The 24,874-nt window shown below is 40.2% G+C and overlaps 1 protein-coding gene across 3 annotated transcripts; it reads right to left on the reverse strand.

Moving 5' to 3' along the window:
* Positions 1-7,719: 7,719 nt before the first annotated feature.
* Positions 7,720-24,279, reverse strand: LOC133135098 (protein FAM13A-like). 3 transcript variants are annotated; one of them, XM_061251869.1, is made up of 14 exons: positions 24,018-24,279; positions 23,418-23,457; positions 21,424-21,712; positions 20,866-21,010; positions 14,818-15,022; positions 14,528-14,669; positions 14,082-14,163; positions 12,948-13,150; positions 12,641-12,724; positions 11,895-11,990; positions 11,048-11,131; positions 9,476-9,678; positions 9,092-9,193; positions 7,720-8,863 (listed from the first exon to the last, which is right to left on the reverse strand). In XM_061251869.1, the coding sequence occupies exons 4-14, from the start codon at positions 20,996-20,998 to the stop codon at positions 8,737-8,739; spliced, it is 1,461 nt and encodes a 486-aa protein (XP_061107853.1). In that variant the 5' UTR covers positions 20,999-21,010; positions 21,424-21,712; positions 23,418-23,457; positions 24,018-24,279; the 3' UTR covers positions 7,720-8,736. The 3 variants fall into 3 exon arrangements, with proteins under 3 accessions (XP_061107853.1, XP_061107854.1, XP_061107855.1); XM_061251870.1 differs by having other exon boundaries at positions 21,413-21,712; XM_061251871.1 differs by lacking the exon at positions 11,048-11,131.
* Positions 24,280-24,874: the final 595 nt, after the last annotated feature.

The raw sequence follows: 24,874 nt of genomic DNA on the forward strand, positions 1-24,874 counted from the left end.
ATGAATGAATGATGTTAATGTAAAATAGTTAAAAAGTACTGTCCATGCATTGGATTGTGTGGCCCCCAGCAAAGCCCTGGGTTCTGCCCCATTTTTGGATGCCACTTCACCCTCTCCTCTGTGGACCCCCTACGGGTGAGATGTTGGCATCTCAGTTTCTTATAGTAGGGCTGCTCAACTCCAGTTGGACTGAAGTAATAAGAGCTGTTCCGGGTTTTACTCAGTGCCGTTATCCGGCTATCTCAGTAATCCTCATTTGTGGTACTCCACCCATGCACCACACCACCTGATTTCAGCACTCATTTTATCACCTTGGTTCAAGAAGCAGTGACAGCTGCTGAGTTCAATCCCAGTCGGCCGGGCCCTCTCTGTGTGGAGTTTGCATATTCTCCCCGTGTTCACGTGGGTTTCCTCCGGGTACTCCGGTTCAAAGACATACAGATTAGGCTGATTGGAGAGTCTAAATTGCCTAATATTTCTCATATTTTTGTTATTTGCATCGCTAAGGGGCATTTTATCGACATTAATTGTGGATATAAATTATGTCAGATAATGACAAAGATCATTTAAAAGACCTGATTTTGGTGCCTTGATTTTGGCACACTTGATAATCAATGAAAATTAACAAAAACAGGTTGAGACCAATTAAAAATTTAAAGGGAAGGCTTCTCCCCCTTCGATTTTCTTCTCAGTAGCTGTCACTGCCAGTAAGTAAAATTTAGAACAAATACTTGCAGACACAGTTGAATTGAGTAGCGCTGATATTTCTCTGAAGTGGGACAAAGCAAATAGGGTTAACTTGTAAGTATACAGTTGATGACTCATGACAGATGATGACATATTTCATGACAGGTAATCTTGGGCAATTCTTACTGTACATGCTGTAAGTATATAAGATTATAGCTCATGTAAATATGGTCTTTGGTTTTTGAAGTGGTGTCACTGAAAAACCTTTTTATTATTACATATATTTGTGGTTGTGCATGGAAAATTAAGTATTATAAACTATTTAGTATATGTGGCATTGTACCTTATGCTAAGCATGTAAAATATAAGAAATTATAAGTTAACATGTATACAATTTTTGAAAAAGTAAGGAAAAAGCGCAACACTGCTACTTTACAGAGTCACCACTTTATTGGCATACGTGCTGACGTTTCGGCACTAGGCCTTCTTCAGAGTAACTCGTATGTATACAATAAAATAAAATGTGTTTCTAAAAAGTTTTATTTCATGGAATGTGTTGTGCTTTTGGACAAAAGTTAGTTGAGCTTAGTACATGTACACACTGCATGTGTGCCCTTGCTTAGCAAATATCCATTACAGTACTATTTGTACTGCCAACATTCCCTGTAACTTTAGTCTGATCTGGCCAGAAACGCAACATTGTTGTCCAGCTCTTAATGTAATCTCTGCAATAAATTGTGACTTTTAACATATTTTTTGTTTTACTTTTAAAATATTAAAAACAAGTCTTACTTGTGCCATCACCATGGGCTGAAGCATCTGTGGCAATTCATCAACAACTGACAAATATGTATTTGGTGAAGTGAATTATAACAGAACATTATGTAACTTTAATTAGCTATCAGAAGTAGCCAGCAGCTTACACATTTTTCTATTTATGCTGTTGTTGAGCTGTGTAAGGGAATAATTAAAGGTCGTGTTTGGTATTGGATTGTATTCTGTTGTAGTCTAAATAATATTGTATTAAATGTCAACAGCCTATTTAGTCCTACTGCTGTACTCTGCGTACATGGCCTGTTCTGCTTTTTCTAGGAAAAAATGTGTTTCTGTGTTCAATCCCGCATTGACACCATTAATGTCATCACTGCGTATAAAACGCGTGAATGGTTCCTACTATTCAGAGAACATAAATTTAGACTCTTGGCAAGCCAGTGATATTTCATAAACATGAGGGTGTTCTAAATAAAGGAATAGGACTGTTTACTGTAGTCAACATAATTTGTCTATTGCCGTGGCCACATATCACTGAGTGTTTTGAACCACTTCTACTGTACAGTACTGCATGCAATGAGTGTTTTTATATACATTCAACTAGCACCATACTAATTAAAGTATGAAATTAAAGCTTCTGATTTCTTATTATTTTATTGCCTTATCTGTGTATGCTTTTGTCTGTAAGATATCCTAGGATTAAGCAATAAAGCCAATCAGCACACAAGATTCAGACTATGCATTTTGTAGTAAACGCTGAAGGCAGGGATGTTGGAATCATAGTCCTATTCATGTTCATCTTTACACTGTGAGACTTAGGTTTAAACTGCTCAGCATCTTTTTGTTTTACAGGTTTTTTGTTTTTCCAAATGTGATTTTTTCCGTTATAAAGGCTAATATACAACAGGTAAGTACGATAAGAAATGTTATGTCTGACCCTTGTATGGAGTCTTTTTGTTTGAAATCCAGACATTGGATTGTTTGAATTAGTGATAATGCAAGCAAGCCACAACAGACTAATTTGAAGAAGGGATCTGAAAACATGAAACCGACCTTCTTGGGCCAAGACTACACTTTTACCCGGCATGCAGTTTATGTAGCTACATGAAATAACTACTTCCTTCAAGATGAGCAGTAATTACTGACTTAATTGTCTACAGATGGGTAGATGTATGAGACAAATTGGTCGCTCATGAAATTACCCTTTAGGAAGCACAGATTACAAAGTGCTCTGTATCACATAAGATAAGCCATAGACTGTTTATTCTTGCTTTTCTTTTGCTCAAGCGGTAAGTTTGCATTCCATCTTGTCCAAGTGTCTTATTGTTTTCAGCCACCATTTTATTTGGTTATTGGTTATTATTTTCTTATGGTGTTCTATGATGAGCAGTACAGTGTAACCTGTCAATCACTTAACCAAAACGAAATAGGTAAAATAATGTATGTTAACAGTACATTTAACAATGTATATGCACCACCCCTACTGGAGTGTCTGGTAAGCAGTTACATTTAAGTTGATATGCATAACAGAATGAAGCATTGGCAGAAAGAAAATGGCTGCTCTCGATGTCTGTCCTCATAGTGAGTTTCAAGAGAGGCTCGAAGACTTTAAATGGATTGGAATCTAGGGCATGTGCTCCAGTTGATTACAGGAAGTTAATCCGCCCCCCACCCACCCCGCCCATTATTTTGAAAATAAGGAGATGGTGATGAGGGGGTCTCCAAAAATGTGTGATGCACAAGCAAATGGGTTTGCGGTTCTCTTGTATTACAGCATTGGTTGGTGAGGCATGGATTTAGATATGCATCTTATAAATAACATAAGAAAAAAGCTTTTATCTTACAAAGAAGCAGAGCTGCCTAACAGGAGACCAGGCAGGTGCTAGCAAAAAATGACAGCTCTTTATCCACTGCACAGGACTTTTATTGGCAGAAGCAACGCTCATTGGTTTTGATGTCTCAAAGAGATTACAGGATGGGATTATCAGATGTAATACACTTTGGGAGAGTGTAAATAACATGCAGGGATTTTATCCGTGAGGGTTTAGAGCTGCACACAGCAGATGCAGACTGGAAATCTTTTCTCCTAGAGCTTTTCTCCTGCCAGGGAGCAGAGGAAGGGGCAGCATTATCGACTCCACCCTCCCCATCTGACCACTTGGCAAAGACAAGGGCTCGGCTCCCCAGTGTGCATATGCATCGCCCTTCTGTTGGCTTCCAAAACAGGAAACCATAGCACAGAAAATAATGAACCCATTTGCGGCTACGCTGCATTCATAACACAAGTGAAGTCAAGAAATGACTGAGCTGCTCATTAAATCGCTTGCTGCTGGCTCAACGGGCATTCTGTACAAACAGCTCATTTGGGAAACATTCTACAATAGATGTTTTTCTAATTTCTTTTCCTTGTTTGTATTTTTCTCAAATTGGGGCTTTCCTATCACAATGGGGTTTTTTTGCCTTGAAAATACAAAATAGTTTGATAATGTATCAAAAGTCCTTGAACGGAGGCCGCTGGAGTCCTGTTGCACAACTTGGCCGTGCCCAGCAAAATAAATACGGCCAAAATGGCTCCACAGCGGACATCATGTCCCTTTAAAAGGATGTCGACATTAATCACTTTCATTACCGGCTCAGTGATCCTAGGACTGTAGATAATGAGAATGCTTCAGAGAGAAACTATTTTTAGAACATCAATCTGTAGTCCTCTCGGAAATCAAGCTGTAAAAATACATAATATGTAAAATGAAAACAATATATCAGCCAGGGAACAATGTTGCATAATGCTTTAGCCCACAGATTAGCACATGGCACCGATTCTGAGTACCAATGGCTACTGCTAGGGTTATAAGGAAGATCAGATCCTCACAGAGCATAATTATGACCAAGCAGTTAAATACAGTGAAATACAGCACAGTAGTACTGTTCTCTAAAGCTTCTTTAAGATGATAGCCTTTCATTGAGTTGACACTTCCACCTGGTCTTGTCTACATAAGGGATGGTTCCAGCTTGCACTTGACTTTCACAATGCTAAGAAATAAGTTTTGTTTTGCTTTAACCAATCTTTAAATACATGATTACTACCATATAATAAAGGTTCAGATGCACACACAAACACACGCATTATATTTGATAACTAATAAAAATTTGGTTTTGTTGAACATGTCATGCACAGCTAGCAAGTGGCTCTTGTGAAGTTAGTGGTGTTCCTTTGGCACAAGGTGAGTACACTCTTATAAGGTACAATGGAGGCTAAATGTATTCCATCTTGGTGTATGTGAGTTTTTCTCATAACACATTTCCATTCTGACATCCTTTGACAACTGTTTGGTCTTAAGTATTAAGTTTGTCATAGCTACGTCCGACATTGTGTTCAATATTTACGCCCGTTGCACCATCTAAAGATATGACTAGGTGCCGCTACATCCAGCCTAGACAATGCAAGTTCACGTTGATACTTGTTGCAAAATGTTGCTAAGCAGTGTGCGTTGCTTGGCTACAATAACGTTATTTCTACAAAGAATAATCCAAAAGGCTTCTCAAACTTTTGCACAGGGCCCTTTTCCTTTAAAAAATTCTTTTTTTTATAAACAGTTAAATTTTTTATAAAAAGCCATATTGCTTTAAAATATGCAGAACATCTCATGTTTAACTCTGTAACATTTACAGTTCAAGCTTGCATCTGTTCACCAAGATATTAATTGTAAAATGCTTCACTAATTTTTCCATACGACTGTATGCACAGTTGATCATGGCAACGCTTTTTAGCTTCTTCCTGCTACCTGCGTCACAGAGGAGGGTAAGAACTCTTACATAACGACCGTGTTCATCAGGATAAGCTGTCTGCACTTCCAGCACCTCCTGAGAGAGAGACTTCCCACGTCTCAACTCTCCACAGGGGTTGGTGTACGTCTGGTTTCCATGGAAAAACGTGCACTCTGGGCCATGGGAAATGTAATGAAAAATGCAGGTGTTGCAACTTCGTGTAATGTGCTGCATCCATTTACATGCAGTTCCTGGAGATGGTATACAGTCCATTGCTGTGCAGTATTCAAAGTTAGAAACTTATGAGCTTAATTCTGAATAATGTCTGAATTAAGACATTGTGAAGCAAAAGATAAATACAAAAAATTCTGGTTTTGTATTTTGAGGAGTTTACAAACTTAAACATTCCAATTCATGCCCTGGACACTTGTTTTTTTCCACTGGGGAGAGGGGGAGAGAAGACGAGTTCATCTTCTTTTACAGGTGTATAGTTTTTCAGTACTTGCTTTGACAGAAACATATTTTACCCTGCAATGTATGTTTTTATTGAAAACATATGACGGTGGGCCTCAGTAGAGTGAAAACATTGAGTAAATCATTGGAGAGATTACAGTATGGGTCCATGTGGTCATGTGAGGGTAAATTTATCTCTATCTCCTGTGTAAGTCCCAAAGGAGGACTGTTCCCTTTTAACCTGCCCACTTCACATATGAATTATCTTCACTCTGTATTTTAATCTCACCACAGTATATGGTGCTTCAAAAGCCAAATGCTCAGCATGTGCTTTATGCTGCAAGACATATTCTCAGTGAGCACTTTATTAGGTATTTATTAGACTGATTTTTTAGGCTTAGTAGTAAGTCTTCTGCTGCTGTGGCCCATCCACTTAGAGGTTTGACATGTTGTGTGTTCAGAGATGCTCTTCTGCATACCACTCTTGTAATGTGTGGTTATTAGCATTACTGTCACCTTCCTGTTAGCTTCGACAAGTCTGGCCCTTCGCCTCTGACCTCTTTCATTAACAACACATTTCTGCCCGGAGAACTGCTGCTAACTGGATGTTTTCTTGTTGTTGTTGTTGTTGTTTTTTTCACCGTTCTCTGCAAACTCTAGAGCAGTGGTCTCCAACCCTGGTCCTGGAGAGCTACTGGGTCTGCTGGTTTTCGTTCTTACCCTGCAATTAACTATAATCAACTGCTCTAATTTAATTAATTAACTCACCTCACCTGGTTACCTGGGTCTCAACAGGTGCTGATTTTAAGGTGAAAACAAAAACCAGCAGACCCAGTAGCTCTCCAGGACCAGGGTTGGAGACCCCTGCTCTAGAGACTGTTGTGTGTGAAAATCCCAGGAGATGATTTCTGAGATACTTGAACCACCCTGTTTGGTGCCAACAATTAATCCACTGTGAAACTACTTAGATCACATTTCTTCCCCTGACATTTGGTCTGAAAAAAACAAATGAGGTGCTAATAAAGTGCTTACTGTGTGTATAATGTGTCTGTCTTAGAATTAAATCTGTCAGCGTATCAGTCAAATGTGGTAAGAAAAATAAACCTTTTGTTGTCACTGAATCCAAATCTACACTAACAGGTATCCTCTGGTCTGGGTTCCTGAGGCACTCATATGATACTGTAAAGGTCACTTGTTGCCAGGTGTGACTTCACACCCCATTCACAGAAGTCGCACCTGGCAATAAGGGGCCCTCAGCAGTATCAAATGCATGCCTCAGGAACGCAAGAACTGCATGTTAAAGCTTGTACCATACTGAATAACATAAACCTCTCCCTCCCACACAGCTACAAAGCAAGAGCATGACATTCAGTTTAAAATACAGTTTTCAATGACAATGACATTTGAGTGCAGAGCATGCAAATTTTCTGGACTGGAGCCCTTAATTGGAAATACAAGACTGAAGCGCAGGAACAGTGTGTTCTTTCATAATGGCATTTTAGCACTGTGCCATAGATACTGTATCCTGTATCTAGAGATCCTTCTAGAACATAACCATAACCACTTTTAGGCCATTATACTGTAAGTGAATACCATTGTTGTTGTTAAAACGGTTGAAACCTATTAAAAAATATTAACCCCTCCTGTTATTGTTACACAAATAAGGATCCTGTATTTCACGCCTGTGCCCTTCCCTCCCACGGAGTGATACGTTATATGGGTAAAACAATGTCTACTCCAGTGATCACTTTGGTTTCTTGCACAACTATTTCTTTTGCATACCTTTATGAGGATTGTTTTTCTACAGCTATATGCAAATGATACTGACTCACAAACTAATATTCATGAATCAGCGTAATTCATAACATACAGGACTGAAATGCCATTGCTTATGTTAAAACTTAAGAACCGTAATAATTTGAGGTAACTGCTTTTCTACAGAAGCACAGAGTGATGGTGTTTACATTAATTGTGTTATTTAATTAACTAATGAATCTCTATGAAATACATGAAAATCTTCTCTGGGTAAAATCATTCAGATGCTTTAAATACATTTTAAATTGAATTATCACAATACAGACATATATCAGTAAAAATGAATTCTTTTATAGAACATACAAAAAAGGATGTACTAAAATGTACACACATTCATAACAATTAGCAATCAGTGTGACAGTGCACTTGTTCATTCTGGAGGACAGAAGGTATTTGCTCACATAAAAAATATAAGCATATTCATTAGGAATAATGATCTTACTGAAATCTTATAAAATAACGCAGAAAAATCTGTTTGAACCCTAGCAGTAGGAATTTTGATCATGACAGATTCTTTTTTTTTTACTTTACTAAAACACGATTGTGGTTCTTAGTGTGAACTTACTCACAAACACTGGAAATTACATATTCACAAATGTTGTTATGGGGAAGATAAATGGAGAAGATACATTTATGATCCAAAGCCACATAATCTGTCATCACAGAAGTTTCATGTGTGATATTTATAATATCCCTATGATATATGCGCATTTATGTTCACACCAGTTCAATGCTACTGTCTTTGGATCATACAAAATCATTAGTGCATATTTAGCGGCAGATTTGATGGATTGAAACAGATGTATTTACATTGTTGCACAATTGTCTTGTTTCATATCCAAAGAGAACTTGATTGTTTTGACCAATCACACAAAAATCACCCTGTGTGATTAATTTCTTCTTCATAGCTTATTCTTTCAGGTTCCACTCTCAAATGAAAGTTCTCCATTTTAAAAAAAGACACTCCTAGTGCAATTAGAATCACTGACCATACCAATACATATTTTCTTGAATTAAACTGTTCCTTTTCAGCCAGGGATGGAGAAAAAAACATGGAAATTGACAGAGATAAAGATCTGTGCAGTAAATGTCAGACGTCTAAAGATGAGTCAGTGGTATTACAGCATGGTCGCATGGAGCTCCTCCACTATCAGTCCCTCCGGGTGTTTGTTGCAGATGTGGCAGGACAAACAATGGTGGAGTCTTCCAGCTGCTGGTGAGACAATGGGGCAGTCCTGCCCTACTCTACATAGATAAGTTTGAAGAGTCTCTTTTGCTGATGAGAACCTCGAGGAGTTTGAGTTTGGCTTTGACGTGCTTGTATTCGCTGTAGTCGTCTGCCATGGCAGGGCGGTCCTCCTTCTGGACGTTTCTATAAGAACAGCACAGCGAAACAAACGCATTAGGATATTGATTTATCTCATGTGCATGCACACACACACGCGCGCACTGAAACAACAGGAAGACCACACCTTGTCTGAGTGGTAACAAAGACTGTGAGAGAACAGACCATCATTAAGCTACACTTGAATGAGTCATCATATCCTTGATCACTGCCCAGTCAGTATTATAATGGCTGATGTGGGAGTCTTCACCTTACCTTCCGTTTTGCCTGAAAAACGTGTCCTCAAAATCTCGGAGTTTCTTGCGGATTATCTTCTTCTCCTCGCGTGCCTGGAGGAGTTGCTCCACAAGCTCTGGCCTGTGTGTGGAGATAAGAAAGACCTTAAAGACCCATACCTTTGCTATGGATCTATCCATACTACCAGACATCAGGAAGACTAACCTTTAGACAAGCCTATGCGTGTGATTCATCCAACTGAATGACCCTCCCATTTCAGAACCCATAACAACTGTTTTGTCAGTTGAGTTATAAAAAATAACTAATTACTAGCCTGCTTATTCTAAAAAACTCTTAGTGACAGGTGCTAGCATTCCAGTAACTTTATCCCTGATCTATCCTGGAACAGCCACACTGACTCACATGGAGGCTGAGTGCAGGTTGGACAGCCCCATGTCCGTGCTGTGCTTGGTGGGGGACAGCTCATCAGCTGGAGAGACAAACCCATGCAGGTCCTCCTCCAGCTGGTCCAGGAAGCCCAGCATGTGGTACTCAGGTTTGCTCGTCCCTGGGATCTCAATTTGCGAATCCCCCTCATCCCCTTCGTCTGAGCCATCCTCCTCCACCTGGCGGAGAGTGGGAAATCGGGAACGTTAAAGCCAGGAGAGAGCAAGACAGATAAGCCCCGGACAGGGGCCAGAGGAACGGGAAGACCGAGCGCCCACAGGGATTAGTCAAACATGCCAATGCGGGGATATTTAACCCTTTCACAAATATGTGATTAGAATGGTCTTAACTGAAAATTCTAATGTCGATCACTACTGTTAATTCGAAAGCAATGGAGTTCTAGAACACTGACTTAGAATTTTGAAAAATAAAAATAAAAACAATAAAATAAAATAAATCTACTCTTCAAAGGGTTAAATATGAAGAGAAGGCTACCCAGTCAACCCACATCATGGTATCACCGTTGGCTACCTTTCCCATAGGTATGCTGTCAGGAGAGTGAAGATATCTACTGAAATAGTGTCAGGTACAATTTCAATAGCCAAGCTACAAACAGCACCAAAATATTTTTCATTGAAAAATCCATTAATATTTTAAATAGTAATAATAATAATAATAATAATAGAAATGTCTTACTTGACATTCATAATTATAATTTAGGGTTAAACACCTAAACCAGCCCTTTTTTTTAAGATTTGGGCAGATTAAAAATATTCAAAATATGCAAACACCTGCTGCCTCAACAATTTTAAGAGTCTTTGCAGAGAACAAAGGAAATCCCCACCGATTAAAATGCTGTTCATGTACGCATTTAGCGGGCACTATGTGTTGCCTCATAACTTTACTTAATTAATGTGAATGGTACTTTAAGGACCTTGTGTCACACAAAGATAATCATGCATGGATTAACGCTTTCACGTTTCATTTTGCACATAGATCTCACAGCCAATAGTGACAGCACACAAACACAGCTACACAGCTACTGATTCGGGCACCACACACAATGAACGGGAAATTAACGATCAGTCATCACTCTGGGGAAATCAGCCTGATCACCAACAGGGGTGAGTCCAGTAGGCAAAATATTAAGCAGTGGGGTCCTGATGTGGAAGCTGCCTGAACCAGCATTGCACTTCCCCTTCACTAAAAAAACTAAAAAAGAAGAAAATCTCAGTATTTTAGTCAATATTGAGACTTAAAAACTTTTATTTATTTTTTTATTTGCTAAATAAGACTATTGAGATAAGACAGTTTGACAAATTTTAAGATTTGCCAATGAGGTAAGACATTTAATTTGTCAAGCAAACAGTAACTTCAAACAAGCTCATATTTTCTACTTGAGAGAAAAAAAAAAATCTTTAGTCTTATACCAAGACTACAACACTTGGTAAGACAGTCATTTTTTTGCAGTGAATTCAAAGAGCTGCAGAACATTTTGCCTGTTGAACGTGCCCCAGATCATTGTTTGCTGTGGCAGTGGCTCTTCACCTTGACGTCGCTGAAGAAGAGTGCCGGTACGCCCTCGATAATAGGCTGCAGCAGAGAGCTTCTGCGTTTGCTGGAGGGTGAGCCCTGCGACGAGGGTTAACAAGGGGGGTTACCGCCATTTCACACTGCTCCCATTTCAGACACAGCAGAACAGGGTGGTTTGGCATTAAGGGACTATTCTACTGAGACCCGAGGCATCAACATTCATCATTAACTTTACCCTACAAAAACAGTTCATCTGAATGTAAAGGAATTACAAAACTTGAATTAATTTTCAAGTCAAAGTTAAGAGAATGCTGATTGAATCGAGGCCTAGTTTATTCCCAGCATTGTCCTGCTCCTAAAATGTCTAATTCTTTGTGGAACAAGCTAACCAGCCAGTCATACAGATTAAAGGTCACGAGCAGTCATCCACAGCCCAATCCTATTCAATCCTCTGGCACCAGAATTTTACTGAGCAAGGTGCTTACAAAAACGCATTTGGGATCATCTTTATGGATTTTATAATTCCCATTATTTCCCTAAAATCACCAGTCCTTAACTATGCTAACCACTGGTCAAGGTTCATAATGGTCTTGTTCATAAGCTGATGAAATACTTTAGGCCTCCTTCTTGCAGCTGCCATATGGGGATCAGGGAGAAAAGCTGAGCTGCTAAGAGTGTTTTTGTTTCCCTCAGTGGCGTTCAAACATCCGGCTGGGCAGCCGTCTTAAGGGATTTCAGATCCTAAACCGCTGGATTTACTGAGCGGGTAAAGCCACGCTTAATTCAGCACGAGCTCCAGGATGAAATGGCCGCCTCACCGATGCATCAGGTGAACGAAAGAGGAAGTTGGGGGTGAACTTACGATGACTGGAATGACGGAGGGTCTGCTGAGAACCTGTTTCACCAGCCGATAGCGGTCGTAGAGCGGTCTCATAACCAACCTCTCGTTCTTAGTGACCTTGGATCGAAAAAAGAGCAGTGGGATATAATTGATTAGTTTACCCTTTAATATAATTGATTAGTTTACCCTTTATAATCGATTAGTTTACCCTTTAAGGTGTCTTAACTGAACATGCTAATTATAATGTAGTAATCACTACAGGTAACTGAAAGCAATGAAGTTCTAGAACTGATATAGAATTTAAACCCCCCTCCAAAAAAAAAAACACTTCAATATGATTAAACGACTGCATCTACAGCTACCCAACCCTGCAATGCAAACAGTCAAAAAAGTACAATGGCAGATTTAAAACAAGCAATGCTAATACGGCTTATAAACTATGAAAATATACAAATGTCACAATGTTATCTTATTTTCATATGCTGTCTATCTTCCTCGTTACATTTCCATCACCATGTACGGTATATCAGAACCTGTTGCCATTACTTTACTGTGACGGTTTACATCTTTCCTAGGCCTAATAAACACGGCAAAACATTGACTGGATACAAGGTAGAAAACAATGGAGAGATGTGTTAACCACTCAGTCCAGCAAGGTCACTGCACTCCATTTGGTTAGAAATGAGCATGTTATCATTATCTCACTTTGCAATCTAGGCCAGCTTCTGAACAGCTTCCTCATGTTCAGTTACTGCGGTCACACTCACCGGCTTGCCGTGGATGCTCTCATAATACAGCAGTGCTTTCTGGAGGGCTAACTTCTCTGCCCCGATTTGCTCTCGTGTCATATCCTGTCAGAGAAAGGGAGTAGAGAGAGAAAGGGTGGGAGAGAGAGAAAGAGAGAGAGAGATCAATATCACTATGAGTCTCTATGAATTTTCAATTTACAATTTGACCATTTATTGTATTTCACATCTTAACTAGTGTGAAAAGATGAAGCTCTTGTGCTTCCACTAATTTCCTTTGTTTGTGAGCTTCTGAGTAAAGTAGCAGGGAACCTCTGGTGACCCTCACCTTGACCTCTGCTGGGCGGCCGTCCTCCTCCCTCCCCTCCTGGAGTTTGCTCTGCAGGGCCTCCAGCGTGCTCTCGGCTGGAGGCTTGGCGCTCTTCTCCTGGGGCCTCCTCTCCAGCTGGGAGCCAAAGCTCTTGGGCAGGGTGTTGCTCCGCTGGCGGACCAGGGGCGTCAGGTCTTCCTCAGAGGCCCTTAGCTTGTGCTCTGTGTGGGCCAGAGATGGATGCAGTTCAGCACCAGGGTGCTGAGGTGTACTGAGGAGAGGACCATCTCAACTTCTCCTGAGGAGAAGACTTTCTCAACTTGAACTGAGGAGGAGACCTTCTCAACTTCTACTGAGGAAAATACCTTCTCTACTTCTACTGAGGAGAGGACCATCTCAACTTCTACTGAGGAGAAGACCTTCTCAACTTCAACTGAGAATAAGACCTTCTCAACTTCTACTGAGGAGAGGACCATCTCAACTTCTACTGAGGAGAGGACCATCTCAACTTCAACTGAGGAGAAGATCTTCTCAACTTCTACTGAGGAGAGGACCATCTCAACTTCTACTGAGGAGAAGACCTTCTCAACTTCAACTGAGAATAAGACCTTCTCAACTTCTACTGAGGAGAGGACCATCTCAACTTCTACTGAGGAGAGGACCATCTCAACTTCAACTGAGGAGAAGATCTTCTCAACTTCTACTGAGGAGAGGACCATCTCAACTTCTACTGAGGAGAAGACCTTCTCAACTTCAACTGAGAATAAGACCTTCTCAACTTCTACTGAGGAGAGGACCATCTCAACTTCTACTGAGGAGAAGACCTTCTCAATTTCAACTGAGGAGAAGACCATCTCAACTTCTACTGAGAAGACCTTCTCAATTTCAACTGAGGAGAAGACCATCTCAACTTCAACTGAGGAGAAGATCTTCTCAACATCTACTGAGGAGAGGACCATCTCAACTTCTACTGAGGAGAAGACCTTCTCAACTTCAACTGAGAATAAGACCTTCTCAACCTCTCCTGGGGAGAGGACCATCTCAACTTCTCCTTCACTCTTTTATCTTTAATTATTGTGTTGTTAAGACTTTTTTGGGGGGAGGGGGGGCTCCCATTTTCTTATTCTGGTGTTACACATCCAGTTGGCTCACCTTTCACGTCCTTTATCAGCTTGGAGAGGTCGTTCATCCACTTTAGCACCTCGGGGTTATCGGCTTTGTCACTGTGGGAGGGCTGCAGCGAATAGAAGAGCCACCTTCTCACTAACAGGCATTACACCCACATTACATCAGATGTTCTCGTTTAGGGCTAATAACACTTTTCTTTCATAGAATCAATTTAAACAGCATTCAATTAAGTACCTTGCTCATGGGGTACAACAACAATACCATGTTTGGTGTTTGTGGATTGAATCTGTGACCTAATCATTGTTTTGCAGTGATATCCAAGGTAGAATTAAAAGATAGACAGCCATACTGAGTAAGGGAGCTCAATTTCCTCAAGTCCAGCATTCACTGACCAATTGTGCATACATTCAGCAGAAGTTTTCATATTGTCCTTTTTGGAAGATAGTTTGTCTGGACCCTACCCCACTCACCCTGTACTTGTGCTCATCCTCAAATCTCTCCTCGAATTTGCGGATCTTCCGCTTCAGGTTGTGGATCTTCTTGGAGGCTTGGGCGGGGATCATATCCCTTCTGTCATCTTCAGTGGACCCCAGAGACCAGCTTCTCTGTCTCCTGAAGGCCAGCAACACACAGGGGAATGCAAGGTCAGGCTAGTGACCTTGCATTCCCATAGCAGCATAATGCTAGAAAACTCTCGCAAAATGTCACACACACACACACACACACACACACACACACACACATTACTCCCAGGCTGTACCTCATGAAAGAGTGAGAGTTTGGTGGGGAAGGGGGGACCTCTGTGTCTTCCAGGCTTCCGAAGGCATAGAAGCGGGGGGAGACCATGGGGTCACTCTCCTCCTCCAGCAGTTGACGGATCAGGAGCCCCCCCGCCTGTGGGGAGTGTCGCGCCTCCTCCTGCTCCTCCCCCTCCCTCTGCCAGGACAAGTATGCTGGCACTGGATCTGCCAGGCAGAGACACACAGAACATACTCAGTGGAGCTCAGCGCACATGGTCAATATCACACCCACAGTTTGAAGAACAAAATCACAAAATTCCATTTCAGACACAGTGAGTATTTTCGCTGATAACTGTGGAAATTGGCATGCTGTAGCTCTATTGACCTGTCAAAACAAATATTTCACTTTGTTTGAATGGAGCCAAAAATCCATGGACTGTGGACCTCTTTTATTTTATTTTGTCAAATTAAAACATGCACCATTTTAGCCTGAGAGTAAATGTATTACATAAACTGCTCCTTAGTCACTCACCAGGCAACACATTGATTTATTTTGTTTTTATTCATTTATGTTTTAGAATTTTTTATTTTATTCAAATGAGTGCTTAGCTGGGTATAATTTTAGCATTTGTTTTACTTTCTCAATCACAACCCTGACCAGGAATAAGTAAGGATGGATGGATTTCTTAGAATCTGTGAAAGCTGGAGGATCCCATGAAATGGCTGAGTAATGGAGAAACCGAGCCAGCTGTTACTGTTTCAAAATGTGACATACTGTATGTCTGTATGTCTGGTCCCTGGCTTATAGCACTAGAAACTCTAGCAAAGCGTGGCAATATTTCCCACTGATGGAAATGTTATTTTTGTTTGTCTGACAGATTCCCTGAGGCACTGAAGAATCCTCAGGCCCCTTGAAACATTGCTCTATTAATAGTTTCGGATCATTTGGTGCTCCCAGTCTACTGTACATGCCACAGCTGTGACTCTGTCTGGGAGGCATTACTGAAGTCCATTGTGCTGATGGAAAGGGCACTTTAAAATGAAAACTGTGAATTGTACAACAGATGTTATTGTGATACAATACTGTGATTATATACAAATACTTTTTTGTCGTATCAGATATTTATACTTACTAATACGTGTTCATTAGTGATGTCAAAAATGTAAATAAGACAAGGTGCATCAACAAATATTTTAGTCATACGTCTTTCCGTTTGAGATTAAACAAATAGTACTTAGAGTTCTCTGACAAGTCAAGTTTTTAGCAGGTTTTGATATTGAGGCTTAAGGCTGTTGCTATGAGCAATTAATTATATTATATGGTGAATTCGAACATCTGTGGTTCACAAGCAAAGTAAAATAGTATGCTATATAAGATGTCCTTTGAGAAATTACTTAATAGGCTACAATACAGTTATAACTGTAAAATGTAAAAAGCACATAAAAGAAAAGTAATACAGTACAGCTACTGCCCTTGGATTTATAAGTGGTAAATGTAATGAACTTTGCTGGAGGAAATTTGTTGATTGTGCTGATCTATGTGAGATAAAAAAAGACAGCTGTGGCTCCTAATGAAAAACAAGAAAATGAGACGTGGAATGTAATGAAAGAGTGAGGAAACAATGTCACTCAAAACGCACAGCAATACTGGTCAGTTAGTATGAGAAGCCCTCCCAGTGCTGTCTACATTAAACCGTGAAACAAATAGGCTTTTTCAAAATGGTTTCAGTTGTCCTCAATACCCAGAAAATAATTCTACACTCAACTGCAGGAAGAACAGGAGCAGGCGGGGGGAGCTGAGCTACTGGAACAAAATTCAATCATTCCACATCAGAGCTCCATCTTCTGCACATCAGAATACATTTGTGCATACCACACACACACACATGGACACACACACACACAAGCACACACACACACACACACACACAAGCACACACACACACACACACGGATACACACATGCACAAGCACACACACACACACACACACACACACTGGCAAGAAGAATTCCCACATTCTAATCACCATTCCCATAATCTGTGTGCTGAACTGCATCTCTCAGGAGACCCTTATATTGTTACCTTCAGTTCAACAGCTCCGTAGTGCAACTCACTCCAGAAGGGACATATTCTCCCCAACAAGACCTCAAGTGGATCACATATAATTACACTCAGGCCTGTTTATTACAAACATAGCTATTGCAGTATAAAATGTAATTGCTGTCTAAATCCTTTAAATACAACAAAATACTATAAACTGCCTATAAACAGGAGAAGGTAAAAGCAAATTAGTGTGCTTACAAGGGCATTAGGCCAGTCTGTCAGAGAGAGACAGAGAGTCTAATTTTGTGTAATCAATTTGGGGGAAATATGTCTGGCATGTGATTGGGTCCCCGGTTCACCCTGATAGAAATTATTTGTAATTTGGTGATGGAATCTGGAACTAGCTTTTGCTCTAGCTGGAAATCATCTGGAATTTAGTATTAGCCTAAATGTGTGTACTAAGCTGGACCTCCAGCATGCTAAGCAGTGGCTAATAAAAAGAGTGGATGCTCATCTGCACTCTATTAATGGAGACTGGAGGAGGCTGCAGCAATGTACACTAACACAATTTATTGGGCCCTCCAAACTGAACACAAATATAAACTTAAACTGTTATTAAAAGTAATAAATTAGAATAAATAGTAATAAATATTTTCAAAAGAATTGCTTCCACATTGACTCTGTTTGGCCCTACACTCACCGAGCACTTTATTAGGAACATTTTTACTTTTATTACACCTACTTATTCATGCGATTATCTAATCAGCGAATTGTGTGACAGCGGTGCAATGTACACAATCATGTAGATACGGGTGAGGAGCTTCAGATAATATTCACATCAAATATCACAATGGGGAAAAATATGATCTTTCACTGTGGAATGATTGTTGGTGGCAGACAGGGTAGTTTGAGTTCTCAGAAACTGCTGATCTCCTCGGATTTTCACATACTAGTTTGCAACAAAAAATAAAAAATAAATAAAATAAAAAACAGTGAGCAGCAGTTCAGCAGACAGAAATGCCTTGTCAATGAGATACGTCAGAGGGGAATGGCCAGACTGGTCAAAGCTGACAGGAAGGTGACAGTAACGCAAATAGCCACACGTTACAACAGTGGTATGCAAAAGAGCACCTCTGATGACACAACGCATCATAACTCTAAGTGGGCAGGCTACAGCAGTAAATATCTAAAAAATAAGTCTAGTAAATACCTAATAAAGTGCTCGCTGTGTGTATATCATCTGTGCTTTATTACAGACTCAAAGTGCTTTATTAAAGACCCCCTAGACTCAAAGAATACTTTCAGAACCAAAGGAAAAAGATAAATAAGTTCATATTTTGCATTCTCCTTTTTGTAAGAAACTGTCAAAGCTCAGAGCTGGCCACCTTCAACACAAGAAGAGCATAAGTCTAATAGCTACAGGACAGATAAATTAATGAATAAATACATAAAACTGGACCCTTTTGCACTCGAGGGCATCTTCTGTACTGGTGTCCTGATGGTTCTGCACAGAATGGGGAACTGATAAGTGCACTCTAAAACACATCCGTGGGAAAATAAGTTCTCCCCAGATAAATGATATAATACATTTTCTCACTATCCAAGTCTAATAAATACCTAATATAGTCACTGAGTGTATATCGCGTAGGTGAACTCATACTGATATGTCTACATCTGTATAAAAATTGTTTATTTATTACACTGCAACAGTACCAGGGCTACTACATACAAGCCATATATTGTAAACCATGTTGTGACATATCTGACTAAATCATTGTTACAATTACAATGGACTCATTTCACTTCATTGTTTGGCTGACACCAGTTTCCGAGTAATAATAATGAATGCATTTTCTGTTCATTTAAATTCCTGGAAATTGAGTCTATTGTGGCCCGAAAAAGTCAAAAGTGCAAAGCAAGTAGCAACAGCTGAGCAAAGTCATGGGCCACCGTCTGCAATATACTCAGTGAGCACTTTATTAAGTATTTATTAGACTTATTTTTTTAGACTTCTACTGCTGCAGCCTATCCACTTAGAGTTATGATGTGTTGTGTGTTCAGAGATGCTGTTCTACATACTACTGTTGTAATGTGCGGTTATTTGCTTTACTGTCACCTTCCTGTCAGCTTTGAGCAATCTGGCCATTCTCCTCTGACGTCTCTCATTGACAAGGCGTTTCTGTCTGCAGAGCCGCTGCTCACAGGATTTAGAGACTAGTGTGCATGAAAATCTCAGAAGACCAGCAGTTTCTGAGATACTCAAACCACCTTGTCTGCCACCAACAATCATTCCACAATCAAAGTCACTTAGATCACTTTTTCCCCATTCTGAAGGTTGATGTGATCATTAACTCAAGCTCCTAACTCATATCTACATGATCATATGCATTGCATTGCTGCCTCACAATTGGGTGATTCGATAATTGCATGAATAAGTCGGTGTAATAAAGTAAAAATGTTCCTAATAAAGTGCTCGGTGACTGTATATACTGGTCTGTTCTTCCAATTGTCATGTCAACTCCCAGCTATGTTACAGCAACACAGGCCAAAAACAGCTTGGTTAGGGACTCCATTACAGCTGAGTGCGAAAGAAGCTCAGGCTATGTTTTGAAACAGCTGGTAGCCCGATAACCAGTTCAACCATAGTCCACATGGTTTGACCAGCTCAAGCTATGCTTTGAAACAGCTGGTTACTGGTCATTTCAAGCTGGTCATAGCTGTATTTTACACCAGGGTTGGCATGTTTTTGATTCTGAGAGCAGGAATGTCTCAGTGGATTTTGGTGAAACAACACGTGGTAGTTACCACACCTTCCCTCTGCATATTAGAAACAAGCCCTGGAGAGAAGCTATGCTGCTGTATGGTTACTGGACCAAAATAAAACTCTATTTGGATTGGCCTTACAGTAATAGCAACAAAGGACAAAAATATAAAACAATATTTTGAGTTCTGAGAAGGCACAAATGACCAAAATCTCCAGGAGCACTTTCAGCTATGGGATCATTTTCCCAAAGAGATGATATAATCTTTGTTTATTTTACAAGACAATGTAAGTCCACAGTCATGAGCTTCCACATTCTTATAACACAGTCCTCACCACGCAATGCACTGTAACCAGGTTACCCACGGTCACTAACTCGACCCCCCTCCCAACTTCATGCTGCCCCCTTCCTGACTTCCTGATAAACTGGCATCCCAAACATACACAATTGCTGTCAAAAATGCAACCAGGGATTTAAAGATTACATAAAGCAGAAACAAAAGTACCTTCCCATTTCTAAACTTTCTGAAGGCTTAGCTTCAGCAAATCCATGATACCAAAAACTATTTATTCACATCAGTGGTTTTGCCATGTCAGCAACTTACACTTTCTCTGGCACCACTGTTTTGTTTTTCAAACAGACGTATGACAAACTGCACGATAAGATATAAGTAATGGAGAACAAGAAGGCGGTTTATATTGATAACATTGCTGAACAGAGCATGTTAGTGCATGGCATTAGCGACACAATAATCTGTTTAAAATTACTCTTCTGCCAACGCTATTAAACAGTGCCAAAACCTTTAATATTAAAGTGCCTTAGTCAGGAGCTGACATTGTCCACATTCATCTGTTACTTAAATATATCACGGACTGTACTTATTTAAAATGCTGTTCATTCATAGACATCTAACGCTTTCCTTCGCATAGAAACATCAGTGTTAAAGGTATAAAACCTTCTTAAATTACAGTTATCAACAATGCAAACAGCACAACGTTTGAAAGTATACCCCCAAAAATCCCGGCCAGATGGGAATTAAATCGTCTTAGAGAAAGACGTGCTTCAAACACGCAGACAAATTCCCATTTCCAAATAAATACTTCAGGAGTGACTGCATTTCAAAGTGAAATCTTTGGCATGTATAATAAAACCCCGTCCTCCACCTGCAGACAGAACCGCCATGCAGCAAACGAAAACAAACTGACAGGCCTGTCACTTGAACACGGCACACGCAGGACTGTGCAGCGCACGGTTAAAATACCTCCCCAGCCTCTGTGGTCTGCCAGGTCCAGATGGGGCAGGCTGTGAGGCGAGTCGTCCTCGAACCCGGCTCCCTCCGGGCTCCTCTGAGCCTTCCTCATGTCACACACACACGGACCCTCCTGGATCTTCATCGCTGATCTCGGCTATCATTGACAGGGACAGAGGAGGAAGCTTTTTAAACTCGACCACACGTACAGTCTCCGCCTGCCCCTGCTCCCCTCCCCCCCTCCATAAAAAACCAAATCATGCACACACACCCCTGTCCAACGCACACACACATATACACAGGCATACAGGCACACACACACACACTCCACCCCTCAGAGCTAATTGGTCAGTGGAACTGGCCAAAATACCCGCCTTTTTGCCGACCTAATCTCCTACTTCTTGCCTTCTCCCCCCATTTCCCCCCTTGCCCCTGCATGCCTTATGAACTGTTTGCCTCTCTAGCCTGTGTGCGTGTGTGTGCGCGCGTGTGTGTTTGTGTGTGAGCGAGAGAGAGAGAGAGTGAGAGAGAGAGAGAGGGAGAGAGGGAAAGCGCATACGGATCATTCACCAGTACGTGGGGATTGGTTGCAGCTTATTTTCCTGCAGGAGTAATCCGAGTCGCAGAGAAAGCTTCGCTCTCCCCGTGAAGCTGTGAGAACCACGCAGCTTCCTGGAGCTGCCACTCGCCGTCTGAGGTCTACGTGAATGTGTTCATGCAGCTGACTCCGCTCCGATTTCCTCTGCTTGTTGTGCTGCTGGGCGTGGCTATTTTTGGAACAGTCTGATCCGTACCGCTCGGCGGTAAACTTTACAGACAGCAGCCTTCCATTCTGCACGTTCGGCACGGGGAGTGTAACCTGCGTGAGTCATGACTCATCTTTAATTACAAGGGGATTAGTATGGATTATACAGCCTGTAAACACCTCCTTCTGTTTCCTGCTACAATTTAGAAGGGAAACAGTATATTTAAAAACCACAAAATAAGAAACATGTAAATAATAATAATAACCATAATATATAAAATGTATTATGCGCTTTTTATTGAGTGAACAATCTCAAAGCACTACATAAAATATAAAAAATGTATATATAAAAAAACAACAATATACATATATAATACAAAAATAAAAAATTTACAAAAATAACAAAAATAAAATAATAATAATAATAATAATAATAATAAATAATAATAAATAATAATAAATAATAATAATAATAGTAATATGATATTTAATAATATAAATAATAAATGTAATGGATTTCCCTGGCACATACTGTCCAACACAGAAGCACGTGGAGTATCAGGGAAGCCGCATATTTAGAAAGCTAAATAGAGAGAAACATTTCACTTCAGCAATTCCCAATAGAATGGATATAACTGTGCCCTTTGAACTAGTCCTGTCTTCACGTCCACTGCATAATGGAATATATTAAAAATCCATTACTATAGATGAATCACGGCATTAATAAACTGTTGCAGGAATCTAATTTAACACAACCATGGCACCCTATGATATGATTTTCAGGTCTATTGTCTGCAGGAGATTAAAGGACAGAATGAAATGATAGGAAAGTCATTGTAATTCATTTCTGATCACCACTCAACTTCTAAAGGGTTATTTGTAAACACCTCGAGAGAGAGAGAGAGCGTGATCTAATCTGGACTTGCTCCCAATCTGGGATACTCTTGGCTGGAGCTAATAACATTGTTTACTCTGCCTCCTCTCATTTGGTGGCAGTTAATTGTTAACCAGCGCTTGGTAATGAGATTAACCTCTACACTGAGTGGACGTACAACAGGCTTTTCTTAAAAAAACAAGGAGACTAATTGACTCAAGAAGCCATTTTGTCTCATGCATATTTCCTCTGTCTTCACAGACGAGCCTCATTGAATCTTAACACAATAAAGAACAGATTTAGCTCATGGTTTCATTTTAATGATGTCTAGACTATAAAGGAGAGGGGTGGCAGATTCCCAGAGGAGCAGTGATTGGGAGGAAAGCATAGAGCAAGATTCTCTAAGGAGTGACATTGCCCACTGAATTACATCATCTCTCGCAGGAACATGTTCGTCATTTTCTCTTAGTGGTTGAACTGGCACCACTGAGGTGAAAGGGTGTATCGATACAAACAGACAACAATACTGATTACTGTTGTTCTGCTGCTCTCAATTTTAATATCTTGTGCTACAGAGCTATCTTGGTCTACAGTATGTCATCAAGTAAAAATAGTCTGACTATCTCCTGTATGATGCTGCTCCCATTTATGTGTTCTGTCACAAATATATGTACCTATGTATGACTATGTAACTATGTATGACAGTCGTGCTGCCAAAAGTGCAGACATGCAACATTATTTTGCTAATAATTGTAAGATATATCCTCAAAAGTCTCAAGCAGAGCAATTCTTCAATTTCATGTGGTAGTAGTTTTAGTAGTGGAATTGTACAACTGTTAGTTTGAAACTATCAAACTATAAACATCTAAACTTGTTGATATCTGTGTTGAATTGCATTCTATTTTGTAGGATATGTTGTTTGTGAAGACTAAAATGAAGACTCACCGGGAAGAATGAAAGCCCAGGGTCTTTTTCAGAGTTTCTTCTGAAAATGAGAAAATTCAAATTAATTCCATTGTTACATATAAAGGTTTTCATATGGTAAAAGCTTTCAGAAGTGACCTGACTTATTATTTTCCCAAAAGTTCTACCCAGTTGGACATGCAAAATCCATGCTGTAATCTGCAAACAAGAGCGCAGAGATAAAATAAATCTATATTAAGGTATACTGTCCTTGCTTTCTTTGCAAAACATTTTCTGTTTCACTCACACAATCTCAGCTCATTAAAAATACAGTATATTCACATAGAAGACCCAGAGTCCAAAACCCTCTCTGCTTCCATAGACTTCAGATCAATTAAAACCATAAATAGGTCAATAATAAATGCAATTAGCTGTCCTCTATTGTGGTATAAGCATCGTAATGTGACTGACAGCTTTATAGTTGAAACACACATGAGCGTAAAATAAAGAAAGAATGTGTATGCATCTCAATATCCACATAACTCATTTCCAAAACCAGCTCTTACATATGTTTTTCCCATAACATGACACACATTATTTGGTGTAAATCACAGTAACTGTGTACATTTCCATTATACCTACCTGTCATCTGTTAGTTCCATGACGTCTCTTCCAGTTTTCTGTACAGCATATATAGTAAACTTCTTTCACCTTCTGTCCCTTTCCGAACCAAGTTCATCCAATTAATCTATTTTAGAATTGGAGCGGTGTTGTAATTTAATGTCCTAATGGTCTATGACAGGTTGATCTACAACACTAAATTACTCAATGAACTTTCTGTTATAAATAATATTTTCAATAAATGTGAATGCAGTTGTGACAAGTCTAACTCACTTGAAACTGAAATTATTAATGAGGATATGCAATGTAATTCTCCCCCTTAGATGTCCCCTTGGGTGCGTTCATGAATTACTCCCTTCCTCAAAATGGCAGTTGGTGGACTGCCATGTAGAAACCTGTTGGCCAGAGAGTGGAGAAAGAATAATCACCTCTGACCTTTATGGACGTTTTATATTTTATGGCTGTGGGCGCTTGATCCTCACAAGTCAACTGCCTGCTGTGGCATCAGCAAAGCCGCCAGCTCACCCTCTGTCTGCGCCTGTCACTCATACTGTGCCAACATGACACACACAGTCAGCTCACTGTGTGTGTGCGCATGAGTGTGTGTGTGTGTGTGTGTGTGTGTGTGTGGCGTGTGTGCATGTGTGTGTGCGCACGGGTGTGTGAGTGTTTGTGTGTGTGATGTGTGGTGTATGTGTGTGTGTGTGTGCGCACGCATGTGAGAGTATGTATGTGTGTGTGATGTGTGTGTGTGTGTGTGTGTGCATGTGTGTGTGCGCACAGGTGTGTGAGTGTTTATGTATCTTCCCATAAGAAAATACCAGCTCTACATTTAACCCTGAGTCATGTGGAGTTTGCTTTTCTTATCAGATGAACAA

The sequence above is a fragment of the Conger conger genome, chromosome 8 (genome assembly GCF_963514075.1).
Source record: "Conger conger chromosome 8, fConCon1.1, whole genome shotgun sequence".
Lineage (NCBI taxonomy): Eukaryota > Metazoa > Chordata > Actinopteri > Anguilliformes > Congridae > Conger > Conger conger.